Consider the following 26457-nt stretch of genomic DNA (forward strand, 5'->3'; position numbering starts at 1 on the left):
AAAAAAAAAAAACCTTACTCAACCGTCCACCAATCATATAGGTATGTAAATATAGATGAATTAAGTCATAATTAATTATTAAAATCTATTATATATATGTAACTTATGACTATAGTTGATAATATTGTAGAGAAAAACGCGTGCAGAGGAGGAGGGAGGAAAAAAGACATATGGTATCATTGTTTAAAATACTGATGTGATTATCATCTGCCTGCTTTATTATGATTTTTGAGGGTATAACGAATGTATTTATTAGCAAAATGTTTAATGAAGATATACTACGTATAATTGACTTCGACGTTTTTATCCGTTACAGTAGATTTGAAAACGTCACACTCCATGAAATTGTAATTCATTATGAACCTTATTCTCAGAATAATAGCTAATGAAACGACAAAGTAGAGTATTTGAAATATATTTGAAGCTCAAAGTTTAAAAAAGAAGGCTTTAATTAAATATAATCTACATACTAAAAAATAAACCATTAAACATTTAAGTTAAATATACAAAATTAAACAATTAAAATCATATAACTATTAATAATAACAAATTATAAATACAGAATATTGAAATAATAGATTGGAGACGTGGAGTTTAATCAAAAAGATAATCACCCCTCTTCTTCATGTGGAAGTTGCTATATACAATTGTGCACAGGATAGATATATCTCTACCAATGAGATCTAACTAATTATTAATAATAAAGTAAATGTCAAAATCATAAAATTAGACAATAAATATACTAAAAAAAAATTTTATAAATAAATTCATCGTAAAGATTTAGAGCAAAAGCTAATTATGTAGTAATGTCCGGCGATATTACTCCCTATTAAGAGCATCAAAAAAGATGTTTCCCCGTTATTTAGGTATGCTTATATAACAACATACTATTATCATGATGGATATACACAATTGTTAATTATAATGCAACACCCAATGTAACTACCCTCGTTGTTGTGACCATTTAAACAGTTGTTTTTGCCTTTTATGAGTTTTCTGAACACCATTTCTTGGAGCCCATCAACCATAGCTAAGCCTTTTGTGACTAAAAAGTAATATTTATTGACTATGTAATATTGGAAAACCTAATTATCATACCAAAGTCTTAAAGCGAAGTAAGTAGTCTCAGACAAACTAGTTGCAAACCATCCAAAGCTACTACCCCGTTGTTGTGACCATTTAAGCAGTTGTTTTTGCCCTTTACTGAGTTGTGTATCATAATTCTTGATATGTTTAGCTAAAATAGAATCATATTTTATGGTTAGATTAAAAAAAAAAATTGAATACTTACTGTGAGATAGTACAAAATTCAGAGTTCCATTTCGATATTCGTAAATACTTTTTACTGATAACTTGATCATCATTTGGTGTGGATGACTCAAAACATTTTATATGTATTTCTATACATGACATCAGTACCAACATCCTCTATTAATTTAATGATGGTTCCTCGGGAACCAATATGTTTACCCTTGTATTTCTCCATAAATTTTTTGAACGTAGATGATTACCAATGGATAAGGTTATATTAGATGCAATAAGCATCGTTGTGAGATCAAAGTTAAAGTCTGACTTGATGTATTCATTGTCAAATTGATTTTATAGATTAATATCCATACTCTTGTTATGAGATGAGGATAATGAGTGGCGTGTAATTCTAGACAGGGGACTAAAGGCACATTTATATCGACAAATCCGACAAACCATCTGTTTCTCTTCCGGTAAGTATTTTCCAAATTCCTGGGCCTCCATTTTCATAAATCCAGACAGAAGGCGACGTCATTTTGGGGATTTTATTCAGTTCTCTATCGACTATCACCATCTCATATTATATTAATATTGAATAATAAAGGCGGGAATGATAACGTTCATGATTGATAGAAGAAGATGTATATTATTTAATCAATGATGCCATAAGTAATTCTTCTTTTCTCCTCGCACGCTTTTCTATTCTTACCAAAATTATCACCCTTAGTTATGACCAACTCATAATAGTACTGAGTCATTATAATAAAGTTACATATTTGTAGCCCGTCCACCCAAAAGGAGCTAGATAATTTTTCTCAAAATTGAACATGGAATACATTTTCCAACAAATTATAGTTCATTTAAATGAAAAAATGATTCTGATTAATCCTTTGGAGGCACCACAAATTGTACTTAAAGTAGCCAAAATTCACCGGCACATTTATAGAATTAGTAAATTAATAAATTATATCTCTAAGACAATATTGGGGCCAAATTAAGTCAGATAGATAAAACGGAGGCTTTAAACTACAGTTAACACTCTCGGGTATCTCAATTAATTGCAGAAATTTGAATTCAAATCCTGTAATTTACCGTAATATCTCTTTCAAATATTGCCTGTCATTTTATAAATATAAATGATTGAACGTTTGAATATAAAACGCGTTTTCCGCTTCCTGTGATACATTTCTGATAATTAATAAATTACTGCAATTATTTCAAGACTACTTTACAGCCAAAAATAAAAAACAAAGACGCACACAACATTTTCCGTATGGATCTAAAGTACTTCACATTGAGTGGATATTTGAGTTAGATATTACGTTTAACGTTACTGGTTGCAAATGTGAAGTACTTTACAGCAAAAAAAAAAAAAAAAAAAAGACGCACACAAAATTTTTCGTATGGAGTACTCTTGAAATATTTAAGAGCGTGAGAATTTGTTTCATTGAATACAAGATAAATTAAATTATTACTACTTAAAAGGGACATAAATAATAGTTATGTACTTTTAGAGTGGATTGTTGCAGTAATTTATTAATTATCAGAAATGTATCACGGGAAGTGGAAAACGCATTTTAACAGAGAGTTGGTGATTTGTTCTATCTGTCAGAAGGAAATACAGAAGGACAACTTTAATGATCACAAAGTTAAACTCCATAAGAATGACCCCAGCTGCAAGTATCAAGTGAAAATTGTCATAAGAAGCAGAAAACATTGAACTTTGCTGTTAAGAAAACTTCCTCTGCTACATCCTCATCCTCAGTCACTGCCTCCTCCTGTCCCGATGACCCTGCTCCAGTTGAGGCCTTACTGCCTGAACCAAGATCTGAAAAGTCCGTTTCTGCTGAAGAGAAAGTTACTGCAGACACAGAAAATAATGGCGACTCATCAAATTACCCCAGCGGACGGATTTCTCATGGAATAAGACTTTCTAATCTCGATATCGGACCAATCTTCTCTCCCGAGCAGCTCTCTGTAGTCAACAACAACAATATTCCCTCTGCAGAGGACTCTGAGACTAGCGACAATGTCCAGGGAGGTGAGAAGAGCAAGACTGAGGAGATGGAGTTTGTGGACGGAGGCCCAGAGTACCCTGTCGTCTTCACGAGCCAGCTGGGTGACCCGATACTTACCGGGCGGGAGCCAAAGCGGAAGGACATCCAGACCAGAACCAGAGTGGAGACTGAGCGGGAAACTGTGCCTAAAGTCGAGAGAGATCATCCTCTACAGCCCAAGTTACAAACATACAGTCCTCAGATAGATGACAAATACTCCAGAGACTTTCAATATGATTGGTTCCGTAAGTTCCCGTGGCTAGAATATGACGAGGTTGAAAAGTCAGCCAAGTGTTTCGCCTGTTCCAAATTTTCCATTTCCAACCTTGGGAAATTTGAGTTCAAAACATGGAAAAACAGTTCCTCGTTGAAAGTTCATTCTAACAACAAAAACACAAACTGTCGATGGAAAAGTGGATCAATTTCCTCACATCAAAGAGAAAGAATACCTCGGTTCTCGGCCATGTTCAGTCTCAACATGCTGAGGAAGTCGTGAAGTGGCGAGCTTATTTGAGGTATCTTTTCCAAACTGTTGGGTTCCTCGCAAAGCAAGGATTGGCTTTTAGGGGCGATTCCGAAACAAGAGAAAAGTTGACGGAATCTAATGAAAACAATCGAGGAAACTTCTTGGAGCTTTTGTCCCTGCGTTCACACGACAATCATATTCTCAAAGATAAACTGGAGGCCGAAGTCAAAAAATTTGGTTCAGCTGGGGCAGGTTTTGCCAAATGGACTTCACCTGACATCCAAAATGAGCTGATAGAGATTATAGCATCCAAAGTGACGGAAAATATAATTGAAGATGTCAAGACTTGTGCCGGCGATGATGACTACTGGTTCTCTGTGATTGTTGATGAGACATCAGATATGTCAAACACGGAGCAGTTCAGTCTGTCACTGGGATATCTGACGAGTGAAGGCATCAAGAAAGAGAGCTTCCTCAAGTTTGTAAAAGTTACCCAGACTGACGGCAAATATTTGTTTGAGAAGCTTCACGAGGCTGTCAAGGATCTCGGCCTTAACCCCCCGCACTGTCTCCCTGGCCGCGGACGGTGCCTCCAACATATCCGGCATCAAGAAGGGTCTTGCCGCCAGGTGGAAGGAAGCAGCCCCACTGTGTGTCTACATCCACTGCTACGCCCATGTCCTCAATCTTGTAGTCAAGGATCTTCTCTCAGATATAACCCTGTTGAGAAATACAATGGGGACAGTACAAATTTTATACAACTTCATTGAAGGGTCACCAAAGAGGTCAGCAATCTACAAGTCGGTGAAGATAACAAGTAAAGATGAGGAGCATGCCAAGGTGATGACCCTGAAGAACCAGTCTGCTACCCGCTGGAGTCTCCGCTACGATGCTGTACACGCTGTATCTCTAGGGATGGTCAGAATCATGAAGACCCTCATAATAATGAGAAAAGATAAAGATACATTGTCGAGTTCAACAGCAACTTCTCTGCTCAACAGCATCTTTAGTCACGAATTTGTTTTCGGCATTGAACTGTTGACGACACTCCTCAGACACACATCTAGCTTGTCAGATGAACTTCAAGGCAGAAAGGTTGACCTAACAAAGGCCCGGAAACACGTCAACCTAGTGATTAGGACTCTTGAAGATCTTAAGAATGAGAAAATCTTTGAATCAATCTGGAAACTTGCTGAGTTGAAGTCGTCTGAGATGAAATCAGTATTTGACCAGGAGGACTCAATTGATTTGGAATTCAAGGAGGCGAAGATTCCAAGGAGAATAAAGTGGAAAGGAACAACTGAATCCTACTTCCGTGAAACACATTTCGGTGTTGCAATCAATAAGATTGTATTAGAGCTTGAGAGCAGATTTGCCACCGACGATACAAACATCACAATGGATCTCATTGCAATCGTCATTGACAGTGAAGTGGAGACCTGTGTCATTGAGCATGTCGCCAAGCACTACAGACTTGAACTCGAGCAGCTCCAGTCAGACCATACAATCTTCCAGCAATTCAAGGTTAATATTATAATGTTTCAATTCGCATTATATGTTTAAAATGTATGTTTCTCTAGGCAGATATTGACACAGAAGACATGGTTTCGTCACAAATTGCTGCGGGAGTGTTCCACCTGATGACGGAGCTATACAAGGTGATCGTTATCATGGCCTCAATGCCCATCAGCAGCTGTGAAGCGGAGCGGTCATTCTCCTGTCTCAGAAGGCTCAAGAACCACATGACGACCACCATGGACCAGGAGAGGCTCTCCTCCCTCACCCTCTTGAACATGGACAGGGTGATGGTGGACAAAGTGCTCCATGAAGACATGGCCAGTTTGATTGACACCTTTGCGTCAAGGAAAGAGAGGATAAACTCTTTCTTCTAATCATGATAAAGAACACATGCATTTTTTTCATCATTTTTTTCAAACACATCACCACGTATACATGCGAGTTAAGAACATCAAGACTTGTGAACATAATTTATTTTCTGTCGATGTAACCGTTTCATGGTATATTATAATCTCGTTCATTATCTTCATCCGTTATTATTTTAAAAATATTTAAGGAGGTTTAAATTGTTTGACTTAATTGTATAGTTCAAAAATTTTCTCTCATTCTTGCACCGTGCATTTTATACTCCATTATACTCCTTCCTTTATGAATAGGTCGGCATTGACTTTCTGTCTAGAGTTTTTCCTTTTCATTTTATTTTTCCCAATGTTTGCCTGAAGAAAATAATGGTCAGACAGTCCATTGGACGATATTCTTGCAAGATTTAATCTATGCTGTAGCATTTGCCCTGTTTAAATATCCCACGTTCACCACTGAAAATCAACCGTTCACCCTTGTAAAGCGGACCGAAAAATCTTCCTGACATACGGCACTGTCTTCCATATCTGACGACAGAAGATTAGTTGTGCCTAAAAAAAAGGGAGGGGGGTGATTCTACCTAGTTATGTTTGGTGCTCTGTGACATACTTTTCAAAATGATCCAGAATAGACTGATAAAAAATATAAAATCCTCAATATATGTCTGCGGATTAGTTACGAGTGAGTGAGCTCATGGGAAAGGAAAAGTAATACTGAGGATCTTGGGGAGCTATCTTCTATATTATTCAAGCACATTTTTGTACTTTGGCCTGCGGCTAACAACTGCAAATGGGACTATTAATATGAATCGGAAAATTGGGGGTTTCTTTTCTGTAATCGAAATCGGGATTGGCCTTTGGAAAGTAATTCTTAATTTGCGATTCCAATTCTTAATTATTTTAGTCCAATTCTTAATTATTTTAGTCCAATTCTTAATTATTTTAGCCAGTTGTATATCATTTCAACACTGATATTCACTAAAGTATTGTGTTAACAAATCTTGAAACGTAGTAATCAAATGAGAACTCCGTCACACTATCAAAGGGGAAGTTGCAATTTGATGTCGTACAGTGTGCATCGTAATACCTTATGATTGGAACGCGGAAACGAACGGAAATAATGGCTGAACGCTGAACGAAATAAAATTATCTTAATATGACTTTTTAATGAAGAATCGAATAAATACTTAAAGTGTCCAGTTATATAAATAAACATGTTGCTAATTGGTATTTTTAATTTATAAAGTTAATTGAATGAGGGAACAAGTGATATAGAAATGGTGTTTTCTTAATTGATTCCGAAAAAATACTTGAGAAAGTATTATGTCAAAATTACTCTCTACACGGTTAATTTAATTTAACGATAAATAGATTGTATGAACATAAAGTTGTAAATATTTACGTAAATTCATCTCCACTAATAATGATCACCATCATGGATCTTTGTATTTATTGATGCTTTGTCTAAGAAATCATTTAATAAAAGTCTAAACTTTTTTTCATTAGATATGATAATATCAAAAACCAAAGACATACATATGTCCTCTATCGATGGAATATTTCGGATAGTTTGAGAATAGCAATTATGTTTGAATTAATTGAAAGGTTTGATGGGGAATAACAACTAGGATAACTCAAGGATTTATCTTTTTCAAATCAAGATAATGTTCCTTCATTTTAAGCACTAATTTATTGTATCAAATTTTGTGGATGTTACTAAAAGGAGGAAAGTATCAAGGACCTGATCGTTTTTCAGTGTCTGAAGTATTTAGCCTAGAATTAGTTCTTCTTCAAAATAAAAACTATGGATTATATTCGTACGTATCGCTAGAGAAAGGGAACTTTCATGAAACTTTTAAAATTCAGTAAAATAACTTTAAAATCCAAAATTTTGAAGTTTAGCAACATAACTTTAGAAATGAAACTTGTAAATCCCTGTACAAATAGACAATGTCGTTAAAAAAAGTCATTTTTAAATGGCTATAGAGTAAAAAAAAACTTTATAAACATGACTTTTTATTAAAATAAAACAGAAGATCGAATTAGCTGTTAACCCCCTAAAAATAGGATAGGGAAAATAGGATTATTTGACTATAATAAAAATTTGGGAGGTGTTGACCTTTTTTGTGACCTTTGACCTTTTTGTGACCTTAAAGCTGTATTTTATTACCTCAAAATGTTATATAAGGATTGCTTTAAACATAAAACGGCTTTAATGACCACGAAATTTTGATAGTTTTTACTTATTACATTGAAAATTAAAAAATTATCAGAAATTAAAAATTTGATTCTAACACCCCGCCTCCTTACTATATGCCCAATTCTTGACGGGGGTAAAAATTAATCAAAAAGTTTATTTATACTTTTTGAAGACAAAAATGAAGCCCTGGATTGAAACAGCATTTCTGCGTCAAGAGGTTTGCTTCCCTCAGGATTCAGCTCCAGCAGGTGTCAAAAGAGGTCTCTCCACCCTTACAATTACAATTACATTCAAGTGTTATTTTCTCGACTTGTACATAAGCTGGTGAGGTCATCTTTGTTGTGTTTTGTAACTAATTGCTTATGTGTTAATAAAATGGTTCTCAAATGGGAGTACGCGTACCCCCTGGGATACTTGAAGGCACTACAGGGCGTACTTGAGATTTTTTAATAATTTTTACAAGTGGTACATAACTCAGGGGCGTCTGCAGGAGGTGGGTTGGAGAGGCTGTAGTCCCTCCAAGTTAAGAATTTTTTTTTTGTACTAGAAAATTTAATATTTGAATTTTTCTTCCAAAAAATTTGAGATTTAACTTTTTTTGTGAACTGCTTTGGATTTTGTTTTTGTTTTTTCGCAAAAACTTAATTTTTTGAGAAAAGATATGGATGCTTGATTTTTTTAATAGTTGCAGATTTTGAAATTAAGTTTTTTTTTTAAATGTTTTTTCAAAAAAAAAAGTAATTTTTGGATTTCTATTTAGAATATATTCCAAAAACCAAGCCCTCCACCTAAAAAAATAAAAGGAATCTTGCGGACGTGCTGGTACTTGTTTTAAATAAATATTTTACAAGTGGTACATCACTAAAAAAATTTTTGAGAATCTCTGACTTAGATAAATGAATGCATTTTCAATAACTTATGTTCTTCTTAAAATGAGTGCAACACAATGTTTTTCTTTTTTCTTGCTGATAAGATTTATCATAAATACAATAGGTAAAAAATGATTTTACTATAATAAAAATTTAGGTGTTCAAATTTATCTTATATATCATATACATAACAAAGTTGAATTGTTGAAATGTTTCCATTTAAGTCCGTGGAAAAATAGGTCAAATCTATTTTTTTATTATTGAACCAGTAATAACCATATATCCAAATGGTTGACGCCAGATAAATTAATTTATATAGTACATGTTATTAATGACATATTTTTTTATGTGGTATCTTTAATATATGAACAGGGGTGTCCGCAGGGGTTGGGCTGGAGAGGCTGTAATAACCCCAAAATTAAGGAAATTTTTGCATTTCACCAAAAATATCTAATATTGGAAAAAAATATTTAATATTTGAATTTAAAAAAAAAAAATTAAAATGAATAGCTATGGATTTTTTTAATTTTTATCCATCAATTTAATATTTGATTTTTTTTTTCAAAAAATTTTATATTCAATAAATAATTGTGGAAATTTTTTTCCACAAAATTTAATTTTTATCAAAAAACTTAACTTTTTTTTTAACATTTGTAAATTTTTGTCCATAAACATTAATTTTTTGTGAATAACTGGGTATTTTGAAATTTTTTTCCAAAAAAATTATTATTTGAAATTTTTTTCCAAAAAAATTATTATCTGAAATTTAATATATGTAATTTTTCCAAAATGTTTAATTTTTTGTGAACAACTGTAAATGTTTGAAAAAAAAATGACAAAATTTGAAGTAAATTATGGAGTAGAGGAATTTTTCCCAAAATGGGGTGGGAAAGATTAATTTTTTATGGATTTATAAAAAAAATCCAAAAATTTAAATAATTTGAGGAAAAAAAATTCAAAAATTAATATTCAAATATTAAATTTTTTGGGAAAAAATTTCAAAAACCACAGCTGACCAAAAAATTTTCAGAAATTAAACTTTAGATATTTAGAAAACAAAGACTAATTGTTTGGAAAAATTTATAAAAATCTATAGCTATTCACATAAAATTAAATTTTTTGGCAGAAAATAAAATGCTCCTGACGCTATTATTTCATTTGACCCTTCTCCTCACTTGCAAATACATTCCAGCGCGGGTGGTGGGAAGGTTGGGCAATGACTAAGATTTTGACATAATGTTTTTTAATGAAAGTCAAATTTGATAACAAACTTTTTGTGTAATTTTTTTTTTTTTTGAAGAGTAACCTAATTTTAATATTTAATATTATTTCACAAGAGGAAATTATATTACCCCTATGGTTAGTGCCCCACAGACTGGAGAAAATGTTACATGAACGTATTCAAATGAAGAACTCCCTCACTAATAAAATTCTGGAATGTTTTCCATTTTGTTTACCACTTATAAATATTAATTGGTAGCCCTTTTTTAAACTATAATTTATATTATCCACATATTTCAAAAGTTTTTTTAATATAGCATACCATAAAAGTTCTTTAGAAAATGGCTATTATAATTCATAGACGTTGCTCAAAAATCCACCTTGCATTTTTTGACTAAATCCACCTTGCATTTTTTGACTATTTAAAATTATTAGTTATTTAGTTAATTTTTTCTACTACATATGCCTTTCCGTATTGAGAACAAAGGCTACTAAACTCTTCTATAAAAATAAAGGTTATGCGATATATTATAATAATAAAAAAATATGTAGAGTCTGAGAAGTAACTGCTAATATAATAAAGGTTTGAATACCTGTCTATTTTAAATACAACAAATAATATATTACCGTTTCTACAGACACTATTATGAATATATATGAAGAAGAAAAGCTGAAGGAGGAGGGACCTGGAAAAGTTGAATTGGGCAGAGAACACTCAAAATGAATATGGAATTCAATCTTCTTCTGGCGTGCGCTTATTTTGACTCAAGTGCAAATAGTTACCTCATATTTATACAGTAAATCCAGGAAATTAAAACTTTATCAGCTCAATTCTTTGACATTTTTTATAATAATCTAATTTAGTTATAAACAAGTTTAACTATTTCACAATTGTCATTTCAATGACCTAGAATATTTTTTATAATTTATATATGTAATTTAACCCAATGTGTATAATGTAAACCTAGAGCGTTGCTGGCATTCATCACTTGAGGGGCTTAGCCCCAAAAATTGGCAACAACTTTAAATAATAACTTATATGGCTAGGTTTATTATATATATATAAGCAGAGGGTGCCTGTGTTAAAGATTGCCGGGCTGAATTGAAACAAAGAATGAAGGTAGAATAATAGAGACAGTAGATGAGACAGGAGAAATATAGATAGGAAAGGAAAATGATGTTTATTTCGGTCAAAAAGAGCCTCTTAAAGACCCCACCCATAATATTTTAGACCCATGGTCCATGGAATAAATACAAAATACCAACTCAAAATTTATTTCAATCAAACTCCATTAAAATTCTTTAATATCTAAGCTCAAAATTGTGTTTCTGAAGAGGATAGCAAGCTTTATGCAAATAAGAAAAAGGTAAAGTGTTTCAAACAATGTTTCAATTTGTTTGCTCAAAAAGTTTGATTGAGTTGTGAATTCCCCTCATTTTATATTCAGTTGTAAAAGTCTGTGAAAATACGTTTTTCATTATTATAAAAATTGGAATGAATTAAAATATATATATAATTCCTTGGTTATCGACAAAAACTCCTTGATTTGAGGGGAGGGGGCAAGGTTTTACATGTCATGATAATAGTTAAACTTTAAAGCTTGAAATTAAAGTATTTACTTTATGAATATGAGAAAATTAGGCTGCACTCCCGTCAAGCACAAAAAGGAGCATGTTTCATATTCCTTTCTTGGTTTATGGGCCGGCCCTTGAAGATTGGAGAAAAGAGAGAAAGAAAGAGAAGAAGAAGAAGGAAGAAATGTAGAAGTAACCAAGAAGTTACCACCAAAGATATTATTTATAAAAATTGTTTCAACTTGAGGAAGTTCGTTGTCTGCTTCTTCCCTCCCTTATGAAGGATAATTGAACATTTGATTGAAAGGATGAAGCGATGATTGCCCTCATACTCCTTCTCATTGGAGTCGCGTCTTCGAGTCGTGAGATTCAACATGGAAAGTGTGAGGCCATTGGGATGCCTCTTTGCCGGGATCTTCCCTACTATAACTCCACCATTTTCCCCAATTTACTCAATCATGCGACTCAAGATGAGGCGAGTGAGTCCATTCGGCCATACGGACCCATCGTGAAACTCAAGTGCTCATCTGATTTCCAGCTTTTCCTCTGCAGTCTCTACACTCCTCTCTGCACAATACTCAGTCATCCCATTCCACCCTGCAAAGGTTCACACATTACATTCATAGAGCGTTTGTATTTGTCGTCCGCATTGTTCATATCCGACATTTTGGGGCATACACGGCCAAGTTTCTGATTAATATTAAGGAAAACAATTAACTATCCCATGTCTAAATGGGACACACACAAATAAAATGACTTAAACCTTTACTCTCCACATATCGATTACCCCTGTATTGCATAGTTTTATTATATAAATGATCCTTCTATATATTGAAAATATGATGTAACATCGTTATACAATCCTATCATATTTTAGTTAATCAATTAGCTATTAAGATGGAAAGACTAAGATATTTTCCAACAATTATACTACTACTGCTATCATCCCTAATCGATCAAAAAAAAGTATAATTATACCATGGATATCGTTGTTTGTGGATTTTGTAGAGTATGATTTAATATTTCTACTTGATCTCTTTGCCACATACTCCACCAAAAATCGACCTAAAGACTCAACTATGCAAACAAAATAGGCGCAGTTCTACATTCCCTGTTTCCCCACCAAAAATCAACCAATAACCTTGATTATATTCAAATATCACTCTTTATCATTGGCATCAATTTGTATTTAATGCAAGTTTATTCATAAAGCCATTTGATGGAATTTCATTCAGATTTATTTGAAGTTTGTTCGCTTTATGCAGTAAAAATACCAACTACGACCCCCCCAAAATGTCATCCCCTTCAATTATGAATCAATTTAAGTCGTCAGTGAAAACGCTCTATTATCCATCTCCATTAACGACACTTCTTTATTAATATTTCAATCTATTGGACGACTCTTTCAGGTCTTTGTTTGAGTGCTAAACTCGGATGTGAGGATCTTATGAAGGAATTTGATCTACCGTGGCATAGGGAATTCTCTTGTGATCATTTACCGGTTGAAGGGAGCCTCTGTATTGGAAGAGAGAGAACGGATTTTTCTATGACGGATCTTGCATCATATAAAGAGAATGAACAAAAGAAAGACTCTTCGGTGAATAACGGGAGTGGAGAATTCATTTGTCCTGCACAGTTGAAAATCCCTACAGAAAGAGAATATGTTCTTAGACTAGGTAGCCCTCCCCATCCGAGTAAAATTATTTCAATCCATACCCTTTTTATTACATATACTTACAGGTGATGTCCAACGTGTGAAAAACTGTGGAGCGCCCTGTCGTAAAATGTTTTTTAACGAGAAAGAAATAGCATTTGCGAACAATTGGATTGGCTTATGGAGTGTACTTTGCTTGCTTTCCACATCTTTTACTCTTCTAACATTCGCTGTAGATCCTGGAAGGTTTCCCTATCCTGAGAGGCCTATTATATACCTCAGCATATGTTATTTCATGATATCCCTAACGTACATTATTGGCTACGCAAGTGATGACTCCATTGCTTGTAATAAAGCATTTGATAATGATCCGTCCATTAATGTCAGAGCTGAAAGAACAATCAAACAGGGGAGCTTGGATGACGATTGGCGCTGTACTCTCTTAGCCATGATATTATATTTCTTCACAATTGCTTCTGGGCTTTGGTGGGTTATATTAACAATATCATGGTTCCTGAGTGCTGGACTGAAGTGGGGTGTTGAAGCTATAGATATCAAAAGCCATTGGTTTCATTCTATTGCATGGATACCACCCTCTTTTTTGACTGTCGCTATTCTTGTAACGAAAAGAATTGATGGTAAGTTGGAACTATCATATCATTCATGGCTCTTTCCCACCCCAAGCTTAAATTATTTAATAGAAGATGATCAGTAGACTACTTAAAATTTGCGAGATATCTTTTAATTGCTTACTTTGACCTTTTTGGGAAAAAATGGTCATTTAGGCCCTTTTTTTTGTGGGAAAATTGTTCATTTTTCTAAACTAGCATGAAATCAATTGATAAAATTTAGATTACACATCCACTTTTGATAATATTTTTCGAGGGAAAATCCACCTGCAAAAACCTTCCTTCATTAGGCTCTTTTTGGAGGTAAAACTTTATATATGCCTTAATCAGGGGCATGATTAAATGATCGGATATGTGACGGAGCCAGATTCTGACAACAGGCAATTAGAGGAGGGGGAAATTTGGCAGAAAATAGACTGATGAATATTCCCTCCTCGCAGGAAGAAATAAGTCCTTTTGTGCTGCCAAATTGAGAAATCTTGATTTGTCCATATAATACTGCAAAATTTATCAATAAATATAAAGCAACACTAATTACTTTAAATTATCATTATAAAACTGTTTTTTTATTGATTTAATATAAATAATACTATTTGTGTATTTTGAGTCTTAATCTTTCAAAAATTTTGGGGCTCTTCTATTACTCAATCTCCATTGCTACTCTAGAATAGAAGCTCCTATCCAGCTACTATCCCTCCCGCTTTCAAAAAAGGTGTGAGGAGCCTACTTATACTCACTTTTTTCTATTTGTATTAATGCTGGACTTTGTATTACAATTTTAATTAATACTTTTTAGGTGATGTACTCTCTGGAGTTTGTTTTGTTGGACTCTGGGACGTTGGGAGCCTTCGATATTTTATATTAACACCTATATTCTCTTGTTTGGTTGTTGGAACTTTCTTCTTGATAATTGGAATGGGCTCTCTCGTTAAAATAAGAACAATTATGAAGCTGGACGGTGGAAAAACGGACAAATTGGAAAGACTTATTGCAAGAATAGGTATGTCATTGCATTTAGAAAATTTCATATTATGTTAGTAGTTCAAGAATGATTTATGTAATCTTTTAAAATTCCAGGAACATTTTTCCTCCTTTATACCATACCAGCTATCATTGTGATCTCGTGTTTGTTCTATGAACAACATCATTTCTCCGATTGGATGATATTATGGCAAGAGCGTATATGCCGAGACAAAGACTCAGTTATAAATTGGCAAATACCATGTCGATATAGAAAAAATGAAATCCCTATTACAACAAAGCCTAATTTTTATATATTCATGACTAAATATCTCATGTTCTTAATGACTGGGATATTTTCTGGTTTCTGGGTTTGGTCCGCCAAGACGGTTGTTACATGGAAGAATTTTTATAGAAAACTTGTGGGATCCAACCCGGATTCAGCATACGTTTGAAATGAGATATAAACTTTTGAATATTTCTTTGATTTATGGACATTCCTTTGTTTTACTTACTCTAAATGGTATATTTTGTGTTGTACAGTATGTCTTCAAAGCAAGTTGCTGCTTACATTTGTTTTTACCTTGATTATTATTTTGATCATTAATATTTTCTTGCACAAAAGTCTGATTTTAAGCCATTTTTACTTTCCATATTATACACAAACAATATTATTTGATATTTCAGCATTTACTCAAAGTGTAGTTTGAATTTATACTATTCCTTTTTTGTTTTTAATTATACAGTTATTGTATTGAAAAGAAGAAGAAAAGGTTGAACATAATTTTTACTTAGAATTGATATAAAGTATTTTCCAACTATATACATATATATATAGTGTGATTTACTCATTAATAATTTTACACACTTTTAAAGATCCTGACTTAGACTGACTTCAAATATTGTTTTACAAACTAACACAGATATTTTTCTCATTTTGTTATATATATGCGTCTATTGAGTACATATCAGTTCAATTTTAAAAAAATTTATGTATTAATAAATATTTCTTTTTCCCCATGAATAATTATTTATTTATTATAGTTCTTCCTTCAAATGAGTTGTCTCGCAAGAACAATGCTGCATATGAAAATAATCATCCTTTGGCTGGGGGATATGCTCCATTGAGGATTTTATCTCAATCCTATCCTTATTCATCAGCCTTCTTCTCCATTCAGATAAAACTTGAGCATGGTAACAGAATATTTTGTGAGGGAGTAGATTATGATTTACAAAGTCCCTTGCCTCATTTGATATTTTACGAACAATGTCATCGTTATTTCTAGCCCATTCTATTTTGTCAATAATATTGGATAGATTTTTTTGAAGGGGAATGTAATGAATATTTGGAATAAGCTTGCTGTAGTAATGCTCATAATATTCCGAGTTTTGTTTGAGTACAACTGAATTCCCTGAGAGGAGATATGGGAGCCGATACGCGGCCACAGTTCCATCCACCGTGATCAAATATTTGTACTGTCAAAAATATGAGTAATCAATAATATGAAGCTTATCAGATCTGAATAATAACAAACCTTAAAGAAATCGAAAAATGGAACATGTTCCTTCACTCCTAATTCTTTTTCTTCTTCCTTAAAGAAAAAATACCTGGTTATCCCAACGTTCAAGTGTTTTGGATGCCTTAAACCAAGTTGTATGAGCTTTAAACGTTCAACATTGGAGTCTCTGCCCCGCCAGTACCCTTGATTAATTTTATTTTCCCATACAGTATTTTTAGAGTGATCTCTTGAGGAGAAAATATGAAGCTCTTGGCGTCCCATACATTCCAAGGAGGATTGTGTCAAGTCGTAGGTAGGCCAAAGTATATCGGAGAACTCACTACTTTTGCACCATGAAATAATGGGGAGGGAAGGACTCGTCTCTTTTCTTGTTAAAGGCCAATCTCCCAAATTGATGAAGAACTCTACATCGGGCAACTCAACTATTCTCATTAGATAATGAAGTATACTATCCACAAACATGTTAAAGCCGACATGCTCGCCAAAACACTCACGGTACACCTCATTGTCTTTCAATAGATAATGGCAATAACTTTGAGATCGAGGATTACTAAAATGTTCCTTTAGCTTATCAAGAATAATAGATACATTCCAGGGGATGTCCTAGGAGAACAAGAAAAACCCAAATTTCATAGCTAGTCCTGAGGATCAACAAAATTATTGATTATTACCTCAGGGAAAAATGCAAAGTCCTTTATTATTTGTGGATCTAGAGTTTCACCGCAAGTTCTTAGTAACCATCTATTGAAATCCCCTTCAGGACAAATACATTTATGTGAATAAATTCGCTCTTTAATCGTAACTGGACTCCCATTGATATCCTCTCCAGTGACGTTGGAAAATACTCTAATTTCGAGTGAATCAATTTGAGGAGGAATCTGGTAATGAACAATGAATGAGTCTTTGGTAGATCTGAAAATACGATGATGAATGAGGTAGCGTCGTTCATCGATGAGGCCCTGGATTGTCACGGAGATATCATCACTGGGTGATTCATGTATATGAAAATATTGACAAGGAAGTCGAAAATGTTGAGGCTTCAAACCTGGTCCTGTAATATAAGTTCCTCTCTCTGGAGTAGGATAACTAAGAGTAAAAAAGAGAGTTAGGAATATAGCCAAAGGTAATAATGATTTCATATTTTCATAATTCAGCAAGGAAAAACACTGAGCCAGAGAAATCTTCTTCATTTCATCTTCATATGATTATGTATTTTCTTAATAAAACTCAAAATAACGCCCTCTTTTTTATTTTGTAAACGAGACTTTTGTGCTCATATTCCCGCATCTGGCATGAATAAATGTAAATAATATGATAATGGAGGGTGAACTGGCTTTTTGAAATAGAGCTATGAATTGGTGTTTCTTTATTTTCCGAAGCTGGTATCATTATTCTGTTATTCTTGCAGAGAGTACATTAATCAATCTGGTAAATAATTAAGACGAAGAATACTACTAAGGATTTGTTGTATTGTTATAAGTTGTTTGGCTCGGTGTAGAATTAAGGATCGAAATCGAATTAATTCCTCTTTATATCATTCCTATATACGCAATAACACTTCGTGTTTATTTCATTCTTATCGTGGCTGGTTGCAGCCAATCTAATAAAACGTCATGAGGTCTAAAATGCTCTAAATACCAATCGTTTTTACTTTTATAATCTGAATACTGTTCATTTTTTCTACTTTTTCCCCATCCCAATACATGTATTGTACTGAGGCATAGTTCTACATTCCTTGTTGCCCCACCAAAAATCAACCAAAAACTTTGATTATATTCAAATATCAATCTTTATCATTGGCATCAATTTGTATTTAATGCAAGTTTATTCATAAAGCTATTTGATGGAATTTCATCCAGATTTATTTGAAGTTTGTTCACTTTATGCAGTAAAAATACCAACTATGACCCCCTAAAATGTCATCTCCTTCAATTATGATGCAATATATGACGTTGGTGAATTTTTTGGAATGGATTTTACTTACATTGCAACACTTCCTGTATGTTTTCGCCATCATATTGAGTTAAAGGTTGCATATAAATAAATATAAGAAGGTAGTCTGAGTCTATGCATGGGGCATCATACCTGCCATAATATAACTTATTTCTAAGATTCTATCAATCTACGTGATTAATTGTTTATCATAAACCTAGTCATGTTGAGGTCAGATGCAATAGAAGATTCTAATATACCAACAATTCCTGAGGAATCATTACCAAACATCACTTTGGAGCAAGCCAAGAAGATTGATGGACGCATAAATTACTTTGACAATATATCTGCCATTTTTCTACTCTTGGACAATTATGGACAAGCCTACTCATTGTGTATGGATTTAGAGAATGGAAAAAATCCTTTTGGACAATATCCTGGTTTTATTTCCGTGTTAGTTGATCATATCCATCAAACAAAAATGGCAAATGGATACAACAAAATTTATTGCGTTTTATATCTATTAAATCGTTTCAAAACATCAAAAGAAGTTCTTGGAGTACAAAAAAACCAATTAATTCACTTTTTCAAGGACAGAGAGTATCATTACGTTCCATCCATTCGGTTTTCATTATTCAAGCTTTGTCAAAGGTAAACTCCATACATAGATATCTAAAGTAGAGATAGACCTATGTGGCTGATATTCATTCGGAATTAAGATGAAAATATTGGCATATCAATTTTGAATCATAGAAACTACGAAACTTGTGTAACTTTTTTCAAATGTCATTTATGTACCTATAATTCTTCTTAAAAGTATTACAAAAATCACAATTACTAAGTTATTTCAACTGTAAAAAGAAGGCCATTATGTACGACCTAAATATCGAATATCGGCGTCAATCATTGGTCTTTCCCTATTATTCTTACAGTTAGTTTTAAAAAATAACCGTATGCATCTGGTTATAGATGGACAAAACAACAGTGGTCAGGCATTGTAAAGAAAATTCGAAGTTTATATTCCCTCAAATCCGAAGAACTTTGTTGCAAAGAGTTTGAAACTAACTTGATACAGATGTTCCTGAAGAATATCATAGTTAATGATGGTCCTAATTTGAAATTCAAGTCATCTGTTGAACATATTTCTCCAGAGCTTTTACACTTTTGGATCGATGTAGTGCCTCCAACAATTTCCTTTGGTTGTGATGAGAAATACGAGACATCACGAGGAGGTTTCGTTCTAGTAATCAACAATGAAAACTATCGAACTTCAGAGTTTTCAGTTAGAAACGGATCAAAAAATGACGTAAAGTCCATCGAAGAGACATTTAGTAGATTTGGATGCAAAGTAACTGTCAAGTCGGATCTCGATATTAACGGACTTTATGAAGTCGTCTCAAAATACTCAAAGAAAACCAACTATGAGTCTTATGACTATTTCATTCTATTTATTTTGGCACATGGAACGTGCATTCAAGGAGCCGTGGACGTGATATACGGTGTAGATGGGAAACCCTTGAATTTAAACTTTATTCGTGATTCTTTCATAAAAGTAAATAATTGTGGATCTCTCGTTGGTAAACCAAAGATATTTTTTATTCAAGCATGTAGAGGAAATGAATCCATGCGATCTTTACCAGTCATATCCCCAGACTCCAAAGTCCTGGGTCATGTAGCTGAAATCGAAGGATGTTTGGTCTTTAAGTCTACTTGGGAGGGCTATGTGTCCTATAGACATGACCTCTACGGCACTTTCTTTGTTCAATATCTCTGTAAAGAGATTAAAGAGTTTGGAGGTAAAAAGACGTTATCGGATCATTGTAATGCTGTTCAAGATCATCTTCGCTCCTTTAATAAACAATATGCTCAAATCGCAAGCTACGATTACTCTCTGGGTAAAAAAAGTTTTTATTTTACAATTAAATCCAGAGTTCATGAATGAATTTTTTGCTCTGTTCTATAACATTGCTAATGAATCCATTAATTAATTATTTATGTATATTTTCTATTTTTATCTATTTCATAAGTTGTTCCTATGATTAATCAAATATAACTTGTTTATCTGACGAGATGTTCATATCTTATCAAAAGTATTTCCTTGATACTCAAATTATCCAAGTTGTTACATATATATTATATTTATCAGAGGTATATCTGAAATACCAAATAAAGTATAGATTAAAATTATGGTGCGTCAACATAAAAACAATCTTAAACAAAAATCAAGAAAAAGAGCAAATCCCAAAATATTTTTTTACTCCATATACTCAGGATGGGTTATATATATATTATCCTTGGGACACCCCTGATACTATAAATACAAACCAATATTTCATAGACATATTTGAGCCCATTATATATAGCCAGTCTTTGTGTTGACGGTCATATATATTCAATCATGGAATTATAATTCATATCGAAAGTCACGTGGTTCAACATAATATGTGCAGTCAAAAGCAAGCTAGAATGGATTTCTAAAAAAATTGAACCTCGATTACATTTGTAAATATTTTTCAACAAATTATCATCAATTTCTATCTACAAATTATAGGGGGATCCGCAAAGGGGTGTGCTGGAGGGGCTGTAGTCCCCTCCGAATTAAGGAATTTTTGATTTTTATTAGAAAACTTAATTTAATTATTTAATCCCTGAGTAATGAAAATCCGTTAATAGATTCAATTATATTATAAACCTGACTAAACAATCATGTATGGTCATAACAGAAGAAACGTAACCCTGAGGATTTGTTGTGGTGTTATAATTGTAAGTTCTTGTTGAACTCAGAGTAGAATTGTGGATCCACATCGGAGTAATTCTTTCCAATTTCTTTGTTTATTTCCTTTTATCCTTTCTCCCTTGTTACAGCTGATTGTAGCTGATTTAATAAAACGTCATGAGCATTATTCTTTCTCTCCTCCCAAAAAAATCTTCAAATTATCATGGTTACTATGTTGATTTTCGGTTTTTTTGTTTTAAACATGCCTATTGTACACAGGATTTCCACACTATTTATAAGATTCTCAGACAGGTCTATGATTTCTAGAGTGAAAACCAACATTCATAGATAAAAAGCAAATTCTTCCCAATAATGGAAGGATTATTTTTCCTTTAATAGGAGGGAATCATTTACAGCTTGACAAAAATTTAACATATTGTTGATCAGAACACAATGAAGTAAGAAAAAAGGTGGTATCATTATTCTTGCATTCTTGAGGAGAAAAAATCTAGGTATAAAGTGTATCCAATTCTTTCCTATTTATATGCAGTATGTATACAGAGTAGAACTTGGTTTTATTTCCTTTTTCTTCCAGTTGATCGCTGCTAATTTAATGAAACGTCATGCCTAGTGATGTTCAAATAATTCATAAAATGGAGCTAAATATCAAAATAAAAATATATTAATACAAAGTTAAAAAAATGCAATTAAAATGCAGAAAAAGGCCAAAAATGGAAATAAATCTTGTTAAAAAATAATTGTATTTTGGTAAAAAACAAATAAATAATTAAAATTTATTAATCAAGCAGGTCCTTGTTCCATTGGATTATCATATGGTGATGCTGGGTAACGTCTTCTTAGACTACTTCTCCAAGAAGTCTTTGAACTCCCGTTATTGATTTTGGCAAGGAGGATATTAGCAGAGACCAAGGCCTTCACTAGGTCAGTATTGAAGACGCCATAGCATTTTCGTTGGAAGGGATGGCGTTGAGCGCCTTCTTTGTAGCTTTGTCTCCCTTTTTGTTTAAATCTACATTGTTTTTGAGCCTGGCGCACTGTCCATGCTGTTCTAGGGCATACTTCCTGTTTGATATAGCATTAAAGTTCATAGCAAACACTTTGCCACAAGACCAAATATTGGTGACACCAAGGTCCTTATGAGCACTGAGGGGCTAACTATATATTTGGAATTGTCAATTTAAAAAGATGGTCTTTCACTTCGAATGAATGTAAATATATTGAAAATAAATTTTATTGGATGTATCTTTATATTTATAGAGAAAAAATGGACTCTAAAAAATTTAAATAGCTTTGGTGGCAAATGGATATAATATGTTGTTGAATATCCCAGCACTTTTCCCTTTATAATTCATGGCGGCAGTGGATTCATCCATTCTTATTCTTCTCTTCCTCCTCCAATACTCGCACTCAATCAAGGTAACTATATATAAAGGTGAGGCAAAAAAGATCTTCTAAGGCAGTCTGACGTAATGACATAATTGTTGCTACAGTTCAGATAGTTTCATTAAAGTGAAGTGCACTAGTTTGGATCCGCTTGGGAAAAAATGGCATCATCTTAAGGGTCAGATCGTGTTTGTGCTTGCTGACCCAATACAAAAAAATGATACTTCAGTGTCTTTGGATTTCAGTCTGCAGGGAAAAATACTTAATTAATATTAAAAATGTAGTGTTCCACGAACGTTATTTAAAATACGAAAGTAACAGATCGGAGGCAAAGTAAAAAAAGGAGACGATTGGATTGGTGGTACAATAATAGACGTAACTATATTTGTAAGGGATTACTCATTTAAAAGGATGTACATGGACTCTGATAATGAAATAAATATACAAGATGACATGGTCTATTGCTAAAAAAATGCCAAGAGAGGCATTGTAGGTCCAATGATTTAGAGCAGAATCTCAAAGCTGAGCTTCTTGACTTATAGACCAGGAAGAAATTAAATAATGATGCAGTCCTCTCACTACATATTTCTTTTGCTTCTCCCAGATCAAATGAACCCAAATTATCCAGAGATATTCGTAATGAAACCTGAGAAAGGAAAGAGCATGTCAAACGACTATTAGATAGTTAATTATTATTAAAATAGATTCTATGCAATCTTTTCAATGTTTTCAATAATTTTAAAATGATTACTTTGCAATTTATAAGACAGGCTGCTATGTGTATCAACAGTGACGTCATTAACATTTCCTTCTTCTCTTAATAAAGAAAAAAAAAAACAAGCTTAGAATTTCCTTGCTATCTCAGCTTTATATGTAGCAAAGACTACTCGAGAGAAGGACCTGAGGTCCAAGATCTTGCCCCTAAATTCTGCAATAGGAGAAGCTTTTCGGTCCGAGACCTCCAACAAATGACAGTGCAAAAGATCTGAGATCTTGGAGCTTAATTCCTCCTGAGGTAATAGTTGTCGATCCTAGACCTTCAAAAAATAAATACGCAAAAGATCCCAGATTTTGTTGCTAAATTGCCTAAAGGCGAGGGTTGTTATTCTGAGATCTTCAACAAATAACTGAGTAAATTGGAAGAGTGAGACCAGCGTTTGATTACGCCCCACTCTTTCAGAGAAACCTTCAGTTAGATTAATAAAAGGAAAATTTCGATGACCCTTTCAATCCAGAAATACAAATCTACTCCGAGAGCGAGAAAGATATATCATGGTGGGAAGAACTAAGAATAGGCTGTACACCAGTGAAAAAAAATGTAATCCAACGTTGGAAGGTTTTAAGGATGCTTCCTTACCAGGTTATAGTATTTCGTTATCATACACCTCCTTTGAACAGGGTCGGTTGACAGGGAATGATCGAAATCTACATATTTACAAGCTCGGAATGTGAGCAGTAGAGAAAGCGTTACTTCGATTTCATATCACTCACAGATGATTAGTTCATGTGGATAATACAACTACTCTTTATAAAAAAGGTTGATTCCAAGTTGAAACGTCTAAACGATATCGCTGTCAGAACATAGAAGCGCTTGATGAAATGAAGTTATTCTCTTGAATTCAGTGTGTGTACGTTCGCGCCTAGGTGATTCCTAGAGAAAGAAATATACTTTATATATATAGATTTCACCAAAAGATTCCTACTTTGGATGAAGTAAATGTAATACCATAATGTTTACTTATACTTAATCATTGCAACTCCATCTAACCAATTAAGGAAACATTAAAATAAAAAAAGTAATTTTTTACGATTTCAAGCTCCGACTGGAAAGGGTCGTAGTTTGTCTTTTAAATATGGAAGAATATTTATTATTCAGATCTTGTAACAAAAATACAATGTGATCGAGGAAGTATTCAACCAAATAACCTCCCATTTCTTCCAACCCGAGGTGGATTTCTTTTTGACAAGAGATTTACACGTGAAGTCAAATACCATATCTTAGATGAGAGACGATCAAGTGGAAGCTTTAGATTTTTGAAACGGTTTATAATGTCTAACTGGCAACACCTAGGGACCAATAGCCGAAAGTCTCATTTCATAGGCGCATAACTAGTATTGCAGCTTATTTAGTATTGAATTCTTATTAATTGTTCTATTATGAAGAACTATCTGTAGACTTTAACGTATACAATCTGTATTGGAAACCCGTATTAATATATTTTTATTAAAAAAAAATTACATATGCGTGAACTTCTTCTAAGCCATCCATGGAGCACCCGTTTTCTTATCTGTTGTCCAGGTGCTTGAGATGTCCAAGACTTAGTTGATGTTACAGCTATCAGCAGAAAGAGGATGATGTAAGAGAATTAACACATGTCGTAGAGGGTGTGAGATTCAGTGTGACCAGATTCTTATTGTAAAGTTTTGATATCTGTTTATAAAATTGCTAGGGTAGAACGCTATAGTATAGAATTACAAAAGTATAGATACGCTTTTAATAAAATATGACATTAATACAGTAGACTTAGTTCATGTCTACAATTAATTATTATTAAGCAAAACAAAAAATATCTAATTTGATTATTTTAAATAGTCAAGCAATAAAAAAAAAAAAAAAGGTGAGTATCATAGTATAGACAAACCTAGATTTAATACAAGGACTTCCTACCTATAGGGGCCCTGGTTTAAATTATTATTAGTCCAATAATAATACTTACAACTGCATAATAAAATTCAGATCCATCCATTGAAAATGAAAGTTTATTCATTAGTAAGGAACAGATTTTTTTTTAAATATGAATAATTACTAATTATTTACAACTAATTAGGATTGATGTATTTATATCTTTTCTTGCCTAGCCCTAATTAATAAAAAGTTAAACATCGAAAAGATAATCATTTTTTTAGTTGTTTATGTAATTCCTTTATACATAATATTAATCAAGCATTGGTATCCTTCATAAAGATGGCATCGGAATTGGCGTCAATTTTAGTATTAGTACAACTCTAGTAAGAACCTAATAAGTTTTTTTATTTTTTTATATATGAAATGTGTGATGTTTCTTATCTAAAATGGAAATATACTATCCCAAAAAGTAAATCTTGACTCATCTCTAAAAACCTATGAAGGACTCGAATTCAGAAATGAAGACAATGATAAAATTTCGCAAGTAGCAACAAAAATAACACCGTAAGATTATTACAGGATTTGAATAATAAATAGATTAATATTCTCCCGTATTTAAAAGACAAACTACGACCCTCTCTAGTCGGGGCTAAAAATGGTAAAAAAGTACTTTTTTACAGATCATGAAAAATACATCTATAATTTATGAATTTTTATTGAATATTCATTGTCTTCCATTATATGCATCCTACAAAGTTCCGATTATAAATAAACTATACTCTTAGTTAATTAAATAATTTTAAAAACCATTAGTTTTTGAAGATTTTTTTCCAACCAAATTATATATGTAATGTAATTTTCGTTTTACAATAAGAATCTGGTCGCCCTGAATCTCACACCTTCTACTACATCGATTCAAGATCGTGTGATAGAGAGCATAAAATGTTCCGATATACCCTACTCAAATAACGAAGATATTTGTGAATTAAAATGGTCAAAGTCTACGTGAGCAAACATTCAAAAAAGTATACATTGGTTACCTACAAGATATGAGTGCTCTTATTAAGTATTTACCATATTTTGAAAATTCAAACTTAATGGGTGAGCGAAGTGCAATATATGTAGTTGTTTGTGATCTTTAGGCAATGACGAAGTCAATGATAATCTCCCGTTAAAAAGTATAAGATAGAATGGTCAAATTCCCAGAGGCGGGAAATTGAACTCGATATGTCAAATCATGTATACATGTGTGCGCGTCTAAAACTGAACACTCTGAAATTTTTAAAAATGGTAAAATAATTATGTAATTTTTAAAGTGGTGGACGAGTTAATTTATTTTACATGAAAGATGAGAGTCTTAGACACATGTCTATTCAATATGGCCACCCATGTTCTCCACTACCAACTCCAGCCTGGACCGGAACTTGCTGCATGACTTGGCGATGAAGCTCTGGTCGAGGTTGGCTCAGGCATTCTTGAGAGCAGACTTCAGCTGGTCCTTGG

General features: G+C 33.1%; 3 protein-coding genes and 1 long non-coding RNA gene across 4 annotated transcripts; 2 read left to right on the forward strand and 2 right to left on the reverse strand.

Moving 5' to 3' along the window:
• Nucleotides 1–593: 593 nt before the first annotated feature.
• LOC139907334 (uncharacterized) lies at nt 594–1970 on the reverse strand. Its single transcript, XR_011783877.1, has 3 exons — nt 1292–1970; nt 1099–1237; nt 594–1036 (listed from the first exon to the last, which is right to left on the reverse strand). It is a non-coding gene; the product is annotated as an uncharacterized lncRNA (long non-coding RNA).
• A 9684-nt stretch (nt 1971–11654) lies between these two features.
• On the forward strand, nt 11655–15780 carry LOC121130065 (frizzled-1). Its single transcript, XM_040725765.2, has 5 exons — nt 11655–12118; nt 12923–13189; nt 13254–13805; nt 14593–14796; nt 14874–15780. The coding sequence occupies exons 1-5, from the start codon at nt 11830–11832 to the stop codon at nt 15209–15211; spliced, it is 1650 nt and encodes a 549-aa protein (XP_040581699.1). The 5' UTR covers nt 11655–11829; the 3' UTR covers nt 15212–15780.
• LOC121130066 (protein O-glucosyltransferase 2) lies at nt 15763–17843 on the reverse strand. Its single transcript, XM_040725766.2, has 3 exons — nt 16948–17843; nt 16292–16879; nt 15763–16232 (listed from the first exon to the last, which is right to left on the reverse strand). The coding sequence occupies exons 1-3, from the start codon at nt 17464–17466 to the stop codon at nt 15795–15797; spliced, it is 1545 nt and encodes a 514-aa protein (XP_040581700.1). The 5' UTR covers nt 17467–17843; the 3' UTR covers nt 15763–15794.
• A 467-nt stretch (nt 17844–18310) lies between these two features.
• On the forward strand, nt 18311–20395 carry LOC121130068 (caspase-8). Its single transcript, XM_040725767.2, has 2 exons — nt 18311–18859; nt 19178–20395. Exons 1-2 carry the CDS (start codon nt 18432–18434, stop codon nt 20148–20150), a joined length of 1401 nt encoding a protein of 466 aa, XP_040581701.1. The 5' UTR covers nt 18311–18431; the 3' UTR covers nt 20151–20395.
• Nucleotides 20396–26457: the final 6062 nt, after the last annotated feature.

The sequence above is a fragment of the Lepeophtheirus salmonis genome, chromosome Z (assembly GCF_016086655.4).
Source record: "Lepeophtheirus salmonis chromosome Z, UVic_Lsal_1.4, whole genome shotgun sequence".
NCBI classification, from domain to species: Eukaryota; Metazoa; Arthropoda; class Copepoda; order Siphonostomatoida; family Caligidae; genus Lepeophtheirus; species Lepeophtheirus salmonis.